We start from the raw sequence: 15,064 nt of genomic DNA on the forward strand, positions 1-15,064 counted from the left end.
TCTGCGGCCGTTGCCTCTCCCCGGACCCCGCGAGCCGCGCTGACAGCGGGCCGGCCGCGGAGGAATACGGGGCAGCGCGGCCGGCGCGTGAGACGGCGGGAGAAGTGGTCTTGTTGTGCCGGGCGTAGTGTGAACTGCTCTGCCTTAATTTGCCCCACCCCCGGTGCAGGGCTAGCCAGTTGCAACCGGTAGCGGTGACCGAGAGGTAAGGTTTCAGGGTAGCAGCCGTCTGAGTCTGTATTCGCAAAAAGAAGAGGAGGACTTGTGGCACCTGAGAGACTAACACACTTATTTGAGCATAAGCTTTCGTGAGCTACAGCGCACTTCATCGGCTTATGCTCAAATAAATGTGTTAGTCTCTCAGGTGCCACAAGTCCTCCTCCTCTTTTTGAGAGGAAAGGGTGTTCTTATGGGCTGCCTTGTCCTAATTTGCTAAAACTTGAGAGTGGTGTGGGATGGAAGCATAAAGTCTTCAGCCTCTAAAGGCCCCTGCCTGGTGTGTACGGATGCCTCACTTACCTCTTCGTGGAGTGAGGTCATTTAAACACTTATTTCGCGGCTTCATTTATGTGCTAACAACGTAGTATCCTGACATTGATACTTCTGCCCAAGTGATCAGTTCCTCCTCAGGATAAGTCCATTAGCCATAATCAGGGCTGTATCCCCAGGCTCTTGGTGTCCCTAGCCTCTGACTGCCAGGTGCTGGGAGTGGACCATGGGGTGGTTCACTCAGTGATTGCCTGTTCAGTTCATTGCCTCTGGAGCACCTGGTACTGGCCTAGTGTGACCAGAAAGCAAATATGAAAAATCAGGATGGGGAGGGGGGGTAAATAGGAGCCTATATAAAGAAAGAGACCCAAAAATCTGGACTGTCCCTATAAAAAAAAAAAAAGGAGGGACATCTAGTCACTCTACACTGGCCGCTGGCAGAAGATGGGATACTGGGCTAGAGGAACTATTGGTCTGACGCATTCTGACAGTTCTTATGTTCAACAAAAATTACAATAGGTTTTACTGAATATTTGAGAATCAAGCAATGGCTTGCAGAAAAACACTATGGGCTGGATTGAGAGGCAAAATAACAGTTGCAAAAGGCAACCACCATTAGCGGATTGAATGAAAACAAAGTTTTGAGACAGGACTAAAAAAAAAAAAAAAGTCAGACTGGAAGTCAAATGATACAACAATAAACTTGTGCTCTAAAAATAAGAGTTAGAATTAAAAATTCTAAATTAGAAATCACAATACTAGAAACAGATGCCATTGCCAAAACTGCTAGCAAGTACTATGCTGCTTGGGCTTTGCCGGCCAGGTAGGGAGCCAGTTGCAGGGCCCAGGTTCTCTTCTCTCATCCTGTTCCCATGGCTACCTGCTCAAAAGGTGCCTAGGAAGGCATCGGGATCATCTGCAGGGCCCATTTTACAGAGTCCCAAGCCTGGTACCCAATTGCCATCCCCCACCATGGGACTCACCATCTTCTGGAGGAGCTGCTGCTGGGTGCTGGCCTGCTCTCATATAAAGTCCTGCAGACTCTTCTGCTGCTCTGCTTACCAGTTAAGCAAGATCTGCCTCTCCAGCTGGTGGGACTTCTGAAAGGTTTGCATTGCTTTTTGCACCTTTTCCTGCTGCTTTACCAGCCACTGCAAGGTCTCCTCCATTTCTGGGCTGCCAAAGTCTTCCTCTAGCACAAAATCATAGAGCAGCCCCCACGTGTAGCAGTTTACAGCAGGTCCTCTTCACTCCTGGCCCCGCTGTGCTGACAAAGTCACTTGGAGATCCTGGGGTTTAGTAACCACTGGTGCTTTTTATTTACAGGTTGTGCTCCCACCACCTTTTCACCATACACAGCTTGCTTCTAGTGTCTGCTCCTAGGAGGGAAGAGCTATCACTCTGCTTCTTCCCCTGCAGCCTTTTTATAGCCCCAAGCTAATTGGGCAGGCAGCTGTCTCCCATTCACCCATTAGGCACAGGTTTTCTCTAGCCAGCTCCAATTTGCTTTCCATAATGGGGACTGGCTTGACAGAAGGCCAAGTCAGCAGTTCTTGCCCAGCAACCTGTCACACATACATAAATAAAATGGGTTCAGATATGAAAGACCCAAGTTCAAGTCCCTGTTCTAAATCAGTTAGAGAAGGATTTGAAAACAGGTCTCCTACATCCTACACGAGCTCCTGAACTGCTGGGCTATTGGCTACAATGAGATGGGGGGCGGGGAGGGGGTGTGTGTGTGCACGTGCCTAATTCCAGGACAGGATCCATGACTGTGAATCCCAATCATAGATTCTAAGGCCAGAAAAGATTGCTCTAAACTTCCACACCAGAATTCCTAGAGCAGATATTTCAGAAAACAATCACATCTTAATTTAAAAAATTGTCAGTGATGGTGAATCTACCACGACCCTTGGTAAATTGTTCAAATGGTTAATTACTCTCAACTATTGAAAAGTTATGCCTTTTTTCCAGTCTGAATTTGACTAGCTTCAGCTTCTAGCCATTGGATCGTATTAGACCTTTCTCTGCTAGATTGAAGAGCCCGTTGTTAAATGTTAATAGTTGAGGTTGGTCCTGCTTTGAGCAGGGGGTTGGACTAGATGACCTCCTAAAGTCTCTTCCAACCCTAATCTTCTATGATTCGTTCCCCATGTAGGTACTTCTACACTGTAATCGAGTGACACCCCCCCAACCATCTTCTCTTTATTAAGATAAATAGACTTAACTCCTTGAGTCACATTCTGGGGTGCAATACAGACCAGTAAGAGGTTGTGTTGTGTCATCACCTGCCCTGTAACCCTGGGTGCCTTACAATGCTCTGCTGCTGTAGCTCCCTTGCCTGGGCACTCCCAGCCACCATACAAACATACACTGAGTGTCTGTATGATATTCAGCCGTGGACCAGCAGCTCTGCTTGTTACACCACAGCCACACTCTGCCTCCACCAGCCATGGTTACACCAGCCAAAATGACTTCAATACCATTCAGGCCTGAATCTTCTCAAAACCACGTGCTCTGAAATGTCCAGATCTTTTCTGGGCCCTTAAGAGGAATAAGGTTTGTTTGCTCCTCTAAAGAGACAACCTGCACAGTTTATCACCATAAATGGCGTTAGCTATCACTTCAATTCTAGCACAGCACTGGGTTGTTTTAGATTAAAAGTAAAACAAGATTAATAAAAGGAGATAGGATTTTAAGTGAGTTCAGGTACAGAGGGTAGAGTTAGAAATGGTTCCAAGAAAATAAAAGTGAAAAATGCTTTCATGAGTCTCAGACTTTAACAAAACTCAGTCTTGGTTCAAGGTAGAATTCTTATCACACTACCTTCCAGCAAGATGGCTGACCACCCCTCTTCTCAGGATCTCCCACAAAGTCTGAAATGCTCTGTTCCTTTGTCTTCATAGGTGAAAGATAACTTTGGATTCTTTGCCTCTCTCTTTTATAGCCCTTTGAAAAGGATTCTTCTGAAGGTCACCCCCAAAGTAAAGTTCATTCATGCTGTGAGCAAGGAGACATGGCATTTCTTGGTGAAGGCAATTCCAAGCTGGTTTCTTCCACTGCTGGTGTTAGCTAAAATACTATGGCCAGGTGATGGGATTGCTACTCAACTGTGATGACACTTGCCTGGAGGTGTCAGCCTGTCCCTTTTCTGGGGGAAATCTGTTTACCCATGCCCCAAACTTGTCTGGTAAGCACATTTTAGTTCCACATTTCCTTCATACCTGGATGATCCCTTGGATGTTTACCCTACATACATACCGCAAGAATATTAATGATCAGTGTGTTATTAGTTTTCCAATGATACTTTACATGACACATCAGATACAGTTTATGACATTAATGAATTGGGGCACAGTGAACTGCTTACACCAGCTGAAACTCATTACCAGATACCATTGAGCCCCTTGCCCTCTGGCACTGGGATACTGTTAGGGTCAAACACTCTAAGGCGTGTTTTCTAATCCTTTAGTCATTCTCGTGGCATTTCTCTGAACTGTCTCCAATTTATCAACATCCTTCTTGAATTGTAGGCACCAGAACTGGACACAATATTCAGGCAGCAGTCGCACCAGTGCCAAATACAGAGGTAAAATAACCTCTCTGCTCCTACTTGTGATTCCCCTGTTTATGAATCCCAGGATCCTCTTGGCCATAGCATCATGCCAGCTCAGATTCAGCTGATTATTCACCATGCCTCCCTCCCCAATTTTTTTTGCAGAGAGAGTTGCCGCTCTCAGTCCTGGAGTTAATAACTTAAGCTTTGAGGGGCAGGGCTTAAGCCCCACTCCTCTCCTCAGCATTTCCTACTGGCTAGCTTAGGCAACTCAGCAGACTGGCGCCTGTGGATCCCATTCTTAGGCACCTAACTCTCCCCATGTCTTGTATAGGTAACTGGGTACCTAACTCAGGGCTTGGAGGATTCCACTGGGCAGCAGGGCACATAAAAGATGTTGTGCTGCCTACATCCCTTTGTGGAGCTTGCCCCATGACAATTTTTGTAAGTTGCACTTGGCATTTTGAAAAACGTACACTGCCTAGAGACAGCTCTAGGTGGCAAACAGTAGGCCTCTATATTTAACATTTTGGGGCTTTTTCCTTTTCTATATCTCAGTTTTCCCACCTGCAAATTGTAACTAGCACCTCCCTGCTAGGGGTGTTTGTAAAGTGATTTGAGCTTGTCTAGAGAAGGGAAAAGTGGAGGTGGGGGGAAATGAAGCCCAGGGAGGAGTAAGAAATGTGTTTACTGGTTCATAAATAGGACACACCCAGTCAAGTAAAAACAAAAATCTCACAAAGGGTTTTAGTTATTCCTTGAGTTCCAAAGATTTGTGCTTTGTAACCTTTTGTTTTTCTCACAGTGGAGTTTTTTCAGTCATACCATCCTGCACTGTGACCTCAATAGATCAAGCTAAGTAGGTAAGGCTGAGTCAGTATTTGGGTGCAAGATGCCTAGAAAATACCTAGTTTGCTGTAGGAAGTGGGGGTGGTATTTTGTAACTAGTGCTCTTCTCTCTGACTTGGTACAGATCCAATGCCCCATGATAATATTAGGGAACAAGGAGGTGACTTCTTTCAGATGAGACATAACACACATGTGAAGATCTCACAGAACTTTTGTCAATGTTAGCCCAGATGACCTGATCAGATTTCATTTCAGGAAATTACACTCTGCCCCCTGCAGTTTGAACTGGTGTGATGGGGTGCAACTCACCAGTGCAGTGCCTCTTGCTGGCTGTCCCAGGGATTAGCTCTACTAGCCAGTGCACCCTCTTCTAATAGTGTCTTGCTGCTGTCACTTCTGCTCCAGGACCCCATCACTCCCAGGACCATGACATCCTCCCCATAACAGGGCCCTCTGGCTGTGCCATACTCTGTTCTCCCGCACTTCTGGGGGAACTACAGTCCACTGTCCAGCCACTTCTTTCAGTGGCAACTGCAGCCAATTGTATAGCCACTTCCTTAGTGGCCAAGGAGGGGAAGGGGGAGGAGAGAGAGGGAGGGGAACTGCCCACTATTCCAGTCCCAGCCCAGGGACCCTGTAGATGGCCACCACTTGCTTCATCCCCTCCGACTCCTCAGTTAATTTCCCTAGGCCACTTCCCCTTGGCCCCCAGCACCTTCTTTGCCCTTACCGCAGGGCTTCAGCCTGCCAGTCTTAGTAGCTAAACAGGAGCTCTCTCTAGCTTCTCCTATCTCTGCTGGCAGTACTGTTCTGTCCAGGGTACTAGTACTTCCTTCTCCAGCTAGGAGCCTGATGTTACCTCCTCAAGCTCCAGGTAGCTACTGAAGCGCCTCTGCCCTGCAGGCCTTCTTATATAGGCCTGCCCAGCCCTCATTGGCTGCTCCTCACAGCCCCTCTCCTATTGGCTGCTTTCTGTGCCGCCTCCCTAGGGCTCCATTAACCCCTTACAGGCCAGTGTGGGGTGGATGCCCTATCACAGCTGGACACAAATCTTATTCACTGCTTTTCCTACTTGTGTGCTGCTGTTATACAGCTGTCATGTCCTACTTCAATGCAATGGGGGAATTTATATGTATAAATCCTGTTAGCATCTGTGAGAGTCATTTGTGTAAATTTCCAGCTGCTGTGAGGAGAGAATACACTCTTTACACACTATAAAATAAAATTTTAAAAAGCAACACTAATGCCAATGCCCAAACTTTGTTCAATAGCTGTATGCGTTAGGTCAGGCAAACCTGGGTGTTAGCTTACTCCTAATCTGCATAAAACAGGGCGGATTGCACCTGTCCTCAGCTTTAATATGAAGGTTCAGCCCATGGTGAGTATAGATTCCAGCACACAGAGCTTCATCTTATGTCTAGTAACAGTCTGGCATTAGATACCTGTAGCTGTTGTGGTAAAAATTCTTTATGAAAGATTAATACTGCTGCAGGCTGTACTGTTGAATTCCATTTGCTGTATTTAGCCACCCCAAACGTAAAGGGACTCTCAAGAACAGATGTAAAATGTGATGTACGTTGATTTTTTTCTTAAAGCCATGTTCAAACTTCATACCATTCTTTGGAGGTAGGCTCTTTTTCCTCTACCACTTTGATACTTTTTGTCCCTGTGCTTCCCAAAATAAACCTACCTCAAAACAATGGCTGCAACTGAGTCCTGAAGAGCAGCTCTTTTACACCACCCCAAAGTATGTTCATATTCCAGGGAACCATGATCAGAAAACAGCTTTAAAATTTCAAGATTCCAAAGAATGGAGTGTGTCCAATGGTTAGGGCAGCGCCTGGGAACTAGGACTCCTCTACTTGTTGCCAATACTGTTGCTGGACTTGTTTGTGACTGTTGATAAATCACCTTAGTTTTCCGGTGCATCTATTTACCTAGCTGCAAAATGGAAATTCCACTATCTTTCTAAAGCATAATGAGATCCTTCGATTCATTATTACAAGCATTTATTTGGCACCTACTAACATGGTACAAAGTTTAAATGGAGACACTTAAGAGCTCAATAGGAGAAACTAAACACTCGGCTCCTCTTCTGCAGAAAGGTGGTGTAGTGCAAGTGCAAAGGATTTATTACTGGCTCTTTGGATTTTATGAACAGTTCTCTTGGCTCCCACTGATTATCTTAATGTAGAGTAGAGACTCTGTGTATCACCAACTGCCTGTCTGTCATTCAGTTGGGTGCATTTAAGCCTGCTATGTAACTTGGGGTGCTCCATTGCACTAGTTGTTCAAGCAGCATGGCAGGTTAATGTGTGCAAAATTGAAGGGCAGGCAGCAAACACTCACTGACACAGCTGAGGACGTAGTTGGTAAACTAGCTCATTTTCTTGAAAAGTCTGTGAATCAACAGCAATTAGTCATCCCCCCCACAGTAAGCTCCTCAGTTCACATGAGGGACGATCTGACAAAGAGAGTGTGCTGTATATAACAGCCGTGGATATTGTTCATGCTGAGAAAAAAGCAAGTAACGTTTAGCACTGAGTCAAGTGAATCAAACATTCACATATATTTGCTGAAAAAATTATATACATCTGTGGCAAGGCTCTGCCAAGTTTGAAAGATAAGCATCATCTAGTCACTAAATTAAAAAAATAAAAATTTGACTTTTAAATCTTTTTCTTTTTATCCATGTTCAAGAGCACAGACAGTTTATTTTGTTAGCACATTTGGTGGAAAATGTATATTTGTGTGAGGATCCATGAAAGTGGTGAAAACTGGGTATTTGTTCTAGGATATGATGATGGAAATTAATAAGAAGCCGCTTATGCCTTACAATGTAAATAATCCACAGAGTTTCGCTATCGGATTTCAAAAAGGGTCACACAATAGCAGCCAAAGAGAAGCCTAAACACCCAGAGACTTAACATACATGTTTGATAAGTAAGAACATGCTGGCTAGTTAAATACATTTCACTTTGAACCCTGTTCCTTATGAGTACAACCCTGGAAAAACAACCATCCCATATAAGAAATGGACTCTGCAGAGATTTCTGTACCCATTCACAGTAAGGCTTTGAAGATATATGAAGTTTTATAGCATTTGTATTTTAAGGATTTAGGGCAAGTACATGTTCTACTGAGTAAAAAGAAAGTTAGTACTTAAAAGGTTCAAAAATATATCAATCAAGTAATTTTTTTACATAAATAAATTATATTGATTTTGGATTTAACAGCTGAAAAAACCCTTTCTGCTTCCACTGGAGGCAAAACTGAACAAACTGTTAGTTAAATAGAGATAGCAGCATTTCTAAGAAATCTGTCGATAATGATACAGTATCTATGCTACAAGGGTGTTATTAAATAGAACACATTTAATGATCTGATTTTTTTGCATTATGATCAGTTACATAATTTTTTTTAAAAAATCACATCCAATTCAATAAAGTGGGAATAAATTCCTTGAAAATATAAATTTTTAGGTCATGGGTAACAGACTTCTTTGAGATGCTAATTGTAACATGTACATAATTTATAATCCCAAATGTATAAAAGACAATGACAAAAAGCATCATAAATAAATAATGCAAACTGAAATAGTTATGTCAAAACATTTGGACCATCTGATAAATTAGGAAAACTGTAACAGAAAATAAGTAAAAAATACAGTAAATGGTGACAATCAAATGCAAAACTGATTACTAGCACACTTCAGCTCCCTCAAACAGTCTGTCATTTCACTGCTGCACCACTAAGTGTTTATTTCAAGTCTCAAACCATGAGCTGCAAATTAGAACAAGCCCAAGTGAAAGAAAAACTAAACAGGAGCAGTGAGGAGCGAGGACTACATGGAGTTTACCTGTGGAGGTGTCTCAAGACACAGAGTTTGGGGGACTGATCACATTAAAAACTTGTAAATTTAAAATGCATACTGTAGAATAATTTGCCAACGGGACTGCTGGGAACACTGTTCAACAGCAAATAGAACAAAGAGGAATGGAAAGAAGAAGCAAAAATAATCTCTTCACAGTCTAACCCTAGAAAAGGAAGATAAACACAAGCTTTGAAAATCTCAACAATCCTTCTCAAAGGACTCACAATTGTAAAGCCAGCCCAACAGCTTTCTGTTTATTTTGTTTTTGTTTTCAGAAAAGATGTCATTTATGGGGGGCGAGGAGAACTGTAAAAAAAAATTTAAAACTCAAAAGCCTCAGTATTCATATAAGAGCATTATATGAGTGGCCTGTTCATTGTTGGAAAAACAACTCTTTACAGAACTTCTGATGCCATAGATGAGAACTGAATACTACCAGACCGGTGAAGTAACTGGTAGCTTTAGGTACAAGAAACTCAATGAAATACATGCAGGATGTGCAAAACCTTTTCAGCACAAGCTGGAAAAGTTCTTGTAACTAACAAGGAAAGGGCAACTGAAAGTCCACTAAATGTAAAAAACTTTGGTTTTAAAAAAATATAAAATAAAGTCTACGTAATCTTTTCACTTACTGCAGTTTGTCTCCAAAACTCCAAGGAGTGAAAGGGGAGGAAATTATATCACTACCAGTTATGCTTTTTTTAAAAGAAATGAATATATGCATTTTCAATCATTAGTTATATACTTCTGTCTATACTACTATTCTAGTAACCATGATAAAATAGGGAAATACTTTAAATCAAAAATACACATTAGCACTTACTATAGCTGTGCTTTTTACCCCAAAATACAGTTTTATTCATTCAGTGTCACTGTAAAAAGAAATACCCTTGTCTGCATTGAGATCAAGAGATGAAAGTACTTTCTTTTGCTCTGGGTTTGCTTTTTAATTTTTCCCCAGATAAATGAGCAATTTTGGGGGTGACCAAGTGCTGGATTTACTATTGTTGGTTGGGATGAACAACTGGATAACAGAAGAAGAATTCTGTGCCTCCCATACTAACTAGACAACACTGTTTATCTAATAAAGTGGCAAGACCCTGCAACTATTAACATATAATATGTCACCATAGTTTTCTTACAGGGAATTAGGTAGATAATATTACTCATGGAAACACAGGTTTTATGAAGGTGAAGAGGGGGCAGGAGGGTAAGTAACAAATATTTATGGGATAAGAAACTTACAAGCCACAATCTTTTTTCTTAATGAAACAAAAATTCTAATTGGTATTGTTAATTTCTTTTAACTCCTTCTCTTCCGCTTGTATGTCATGTTCTTTCTCTGATGACAGAGACTGGGTTTGCTCTGTACAGTTTTGACTGTTTGCAGCTTCTTTTTCAGACAGCGAGACAGTTTCTGGTTCTGGATTTGTTGGTTCCCCTTTAGCTTTCTTTCTCTTCCGCTTCTGGCTTTCTAGATTTGTTGCCTCAGAGTGTCTGGTTTGTTGTATGCCTGGCAATGTCATGCCAATACCAGGGGAAAGAAACATAGATGGATAGAGCAGTCCAGGGGACATTCCTGGGATAAGAAATGGATTAAAAGCAACAGGACTACTGGTAGTTATTGCAGATTCTGTCTGATCAGAAAATGAACTAGGACCAGGTTTGTCTTCAGACAGAGGTTCATTTTTCACATCCTGGCTACTTTGTTTGTCCTCAGTAGCTTTTTCCGTATTTGATGTACCACTTTTAGTTGTGCTTGTTAATGAAGCTGGAGCAGTTGAAGTACAAGTAGTTGTCATTGGTGGGTTTAGAAGTCCTCCAACACCAAACATCTGTGGTACAGTAGCCATGCCTGGCAGCATCATAGGCAACATACTTAGGGTGCTTTTGACATCCTCACCAGCAGGCACTGCTGCAAATCCAGCAGGAAACCCAACCAGCCCAGTTAAAGGGATGCCTTGCATGTTTCTCATGTTCTGAAGTCCCACTAGATCCATTCCAGCAATAAGTCCATTCATGAATAACGGTCCCATTCCAGAAGAAGAATCCGATACGACGCCAGGGGCTTTAATAAGTTCACTTCTTGGCCTCCTCCCTCTTCGACGGGGCCCGGTGTCCCGGAGCACAGGCTCAGTTAGGATACGATTGAACTTGCTTTCTGGCAGGAATCCCTGAAAGTGACAAATGAAACAGAAAAAGCCCAAAGGTTATTGTAGCCCCAAAGAAAACTCAGCTTGTCGTGCTTACACCTGGGTTCCCAAAGTTAGTAACACACAAGCCCCTGTTGGTATGGTTCTGAAGATGGGATTTGAGAGGGATAGAGAACTTTCACCAAAGGGATGCTGTCAGTGCAAAACACCTCCCGCCCTGCCCCTGGCATGATGCTGCAGAGAAGTCCAAAAGCTCACGGGGAGGAGAGGAGAAAGCACTTTTTGCTCTGTGTAGACAGTACAATTTCTGCTTTTCCTGAGCTTCCTGCGTGGGTGAGGTCTGTTGCTGAGAACTGACATCTTTGATGACATCAAAAGCACAGGGGCAGCCCAGTGTCAGTGACGCTAAATCAGTTCCCATCCCAGCTTGAATTCTGGCTGCATCACCAGGTAAAAAACATTACTTTTTAGACTTTAAGGGCCAAATTTTCAAAGCCCCGCACAACAGCAAAGCTGCAAAAAATGCACATTATTTTCTGGAGCTCACCCATTACTTAGAGCTTTAATGTATGGCTCAAACCGTTTTGTATAGATATGAAACAATAAGGGTCTTCTGGATCCCCAGACATAGGGCTAACCTACACACACAACCTGGTGTGACTGTGTCTGTTTAAATTACAAAATAACCTAGGAGCATCTACAGAATGGCATTAAAATCTGTTATCCAACGTTCTTAGCACAAACATTTTAATATCTTTCCTCTTACGCCTAATTCTTGGGGTTTCAGGATAGCAAATAGGTTGCAAATGATGCATATTTAAATGGAAACATTTTGCATTTAGACTTGAAAAGGGTAGGAGCTCCATGCACTGCATGTGTCCTGCAGGCTGGATCAAAATATACTGGAGGTTCACATGGCACAACTACTGCACATAAAAGGGTAAATTTTCTACTCAGCCTCCACCTGTGCTTGTGGCAAACTGTGTGTGCACACGTGTGTGCCTGGACTTGGGAGGTGCAAACATCGCTCCATGCTAACGCTTGTGGGAGTGCAGATGCTAACAGACATGCAAGTGTTAATCTAATAGAAAGGATGCACCCAACAGTTAGCAGGCATGAAGGCCTTTGCATCAGCAAAGTGTGGGCACAAGTGGAGGTTGCTTCTTGAAAATGTATACAATAAATGCCAAACCCAGCCCCTGAAGGAAGCCTAATGACTCAGTGTGAGACAGAAGTTGCACTGGAGGCTTGCTCTCTGGGCTGGTGGAGCTGGCACCATCCTGGCCTGGCAGCTCTTTGTTTCTTGAGGGAATGGGTCAGTCTGTCACACTCTAGTGCCAGTTGTAGAGCAGCATAAACCTTCAAACTGCCCATGCTCTCCTCCCACCTCCCAACCCAGCATGAGTGCCACACACAACTCCACAACCAAGAAAAGGGGGGTGGGGGGGAGAGAACAGGGCCACATGAAAATGGAGTAACCCCACCCAAACACCAGCTGAATCTCCTTGCAATCCCTGTCCAAGGGAAGTAAGAGCTCCCACCCATGGCAGCTTGTTGCTCACTGGGGCAGTGATTCAGAGATTAGGAACAGAAAAAATAGCGGGGCAAATTTTGAAAAGTGCCTCCCTGCACATAAGGCATATTAGGCCTGTTAGAACATTTGCATGTTTCTTAGCAAATGTGGGATTTGCAGGAGTTGATATAGAAGCTGAGCTGAGGCCCCCTTGAAATTCTGACCTATATAGTCACATTTTGTCTGTTTCCTGTCCCAGTCCGGCCCCATGCACGAGTGTTCCCTCTACAACATTTCTAGTGCCTTGTCTAGTCATTTCTAAACATCCCAAGTCTTAAATCTCTCTGTCCAGTAGATTTTCTTGATATTTAGCCTAAACTTGCCTCCTCCCTTTCCCATCACTGCTAAATATTTCCTCTTCCACTTTTCCTAGCCACCTGTCACCAATCTGCAGGGTGCTCAGCTCCTCCCTGAGTTGTCACTTGGCCACACCAGGCAGAGTTGCTCCTGTAGATATTCCCTCCCACGTGTGTAACTGAGGCCCTGTGTTCCAATTCAGGGACCCTCCTTGGAAAAAAGGGGGTGGGGATGGGGAGGAGAAAGAAAAGATGACATGATACAGATTTCTCCAAAAGCTCTAACTTACTGAAAGCTTAACAATGTCAGCCCAGTCTGCTGCAACAGCATACTCCAAGTTTGCATCAAGCCACCTTGGCAATTCCTTCAATGCTGGTGCCATGGCTCCCCCTAACTATAAAACACAGTAAAAGGATGACCTCTGTTCCAGAAAGAGTTATGCAAAGTTACATAAGAAATATGATTAACCTTCTAGGTGTACACATAGGTGAGGTGCAGCTGGCCTCCCTGTTCGGGGGCATTACCGCTGCTCCCCAACACTCGGCAGCTATGATCATTTCTTAAAACCAAACAGCCTGGAGTTTTGATTCCTTATGTGGCATCAGCAACCCAAGTTTCACCCGCAGACAGTGCGTGGTGTCCAGTGAGGTGCACAGCCTGGGCCTACTCCCATCTACGTCACAGAATTTTGTCACTGGGAGGAAGGATCTCGTGCCGAAGGCTCTGTACTAGCACTCAGCCAGAAACGGAAGCCAGTGCTCCTCTGCCAGCAACTCGCTGAGACCTGGCACAAGTCACTTTTTCTCTGTGTCTTTGTCCCCCATCTGGCAAACAGGGATAAGAGCATTTGCTTCTTCTATTTATTTGGACTGTCTGACTCTGTGTTTGCAGTGCCCAGTGCAGTGAATGTCTGTATTGGTGCTGACTGCAAGCTTCCTCTGTGCTGCTTCCAGACACTGTGGCTCAGCCCTGACCTGTGGAGAGAGGGAAGTTCAGTCTCGAGGGTCTGTTCCGTCTCTGGCCTCCTTGCTAAGCCTGCCAATGAGGGGATCAAGTTGTGGTGATGGTGGCTTTTGTAAGGGGGATGCTCAGAAGCTGGCCTGAAACTCACCAGCTCTGTCCGATGGTGGTCTCACTGCTGCAGCACAGGGAGGCACAAGGGGAGCTGAGCCACTGTCTTTCTAACTCACCAGTTTGTTTGACTTTTAATTAAATGATTATTTTTAAAGTCACCTGCCACGATCACATGGGTTTGTTTTAAATGGAATTTTGTGGGCAAGTTAAGGTCCTTCATCACTGTAAGGAGAAGATACAAGAACTCAGCTGCCTGAGACTCGCCTTCTCCTGTCACACCGGGGTCTGCACTGCAGAGACAAAACCATGATCTTGACTCAGACTTTGTGCTACTTTCTCAACATTTTTGAAACAAGTGAGAGAATGTGCTTGACAACCTGCCCACTGCCTGCACACAGCATGGCTCTGCCCAGGACTTGGAAGAGGATTTACATGCTGTTCCTGCACTTCTCAATCAGGGACAAAACAAAGACATTTGCACCACATCAAAAAAATACAGTTTGTGAAATAACCCCAGGATATTGACAGGGAAGGATCAAATTAGCCCCTGCAGCCAACAGCAGGTGTTACTTTGATCCTTTAAGCTGAATTGCTTTCCTGTTGTGGGACCCATGTGCCTTGGTGAGTGTGTGTATCTAGAAAAGACGGTTACTAACCTTTCTGTAACCATTGTTTTCAAGAGGTGTTGCTCATGTCCATTCCAATATAGACTTTTTTTTCCCCTAGTGGTATCTGTCAGGTCGACTCTGGTGCCCCCTGGAGTGGCACCTTCATGGCATGGTATATAGCCACCTACCAACCTGCCTCCTCCTCAGTTCCTTCTTGCCAGTAACTGACAGAAGGGCAGGAGGGTGGGCTGTGGAATAGACATGAGCAACACATCTCAAAGAACAGTTATGGAAAGGTTAGTAACTGTCTTTTCTTCTTCGAGTGCTTGCTCATGTCCGTTACAATATAAGTGATTCCCAAGCAATCAGTCAGGTGGTGGGATTGGAGTTTCTGCAAGACATGGACTGGAGGACTGCTGTACTGAAGGCTGCATCACCTCTTGCCTATTGAGTAATGGTGTAGTGTGTAGTGGATGGAAGACCAGGTTGCCACCTTGTAGATATCTACGACTGGGACATGAGCCAAGAATGCTGCTGATGAGACCTGCGATCTCATAGAGTGTGCTAAGTGTGGGGGAGTGTGACAGAGTG

At 44.0% G+C, this 15,064-nt stretch overlaps 1 protein-coding gene and 1 long non-coding RNA gene across 11 annotated transcripts in view; one reads left to right on the forward strand and one right to left on the reverse strand.

The window, feature by feature from the left end:
• Window positions 1-67: 67 nt before the first annotated feature.
• Window positions 68-6,132, forward strand: LOC119567910. Its single transcript, XR_005227837.2, has 2 exons — window positions 68-205; window positions 3,437-6,132. It is a non-coding gene; the product is annotated as an uncharacterized LOC119567910 (long non-coding RNA).
• Window positions 6,133-6,886: 754 nt separating this feature from the next.
• The window catches only part of CHD6 (chromodomain helicase DNA binding protein 6), a 178,460-nt gene continuing 170,282 nt past the window's right edge, over window positions 6,887-15,064 (reverse strand). For 7 of the 10 annotated variants that reach the window (XM_037915471.2, XM_037915475.2, XM_043527368.1 and 4 more), the window contains 2 exons: window positions 13,081-13,185; window positions 6,887-10,942 (listed from right to left, as the gene is read on the reverse strand). In XM_037915471.2, coding sequence (XP_037771399.1) covers window positions 10,049-10,942; window positions 13,081-13,185 — 999 coding nt within the window. In that variant the 3' untranslated portion in view covers window positions 6,887-10,048. The other 3 variants (XM_043527369.1, XM_037915474.2, XM_037915476.2) reach the window with 2 other exon arrangements.

The sequence above is a fragment of the Chelonia mydas genome, chromosome 13 (assembly GCF_015237465.2).
Source record: "Chelonia mydas isolate rCheMyd1 chromosome 13, rCheMyd1.pri.v2, whole genome shotgun sequence".
In the NCBI taxonomy this organism is placed as follows: Eukaryota; Metazoa; Chordata; order Testudines; family Cheloniidae; genus Chelonia; species Chelonia mydas.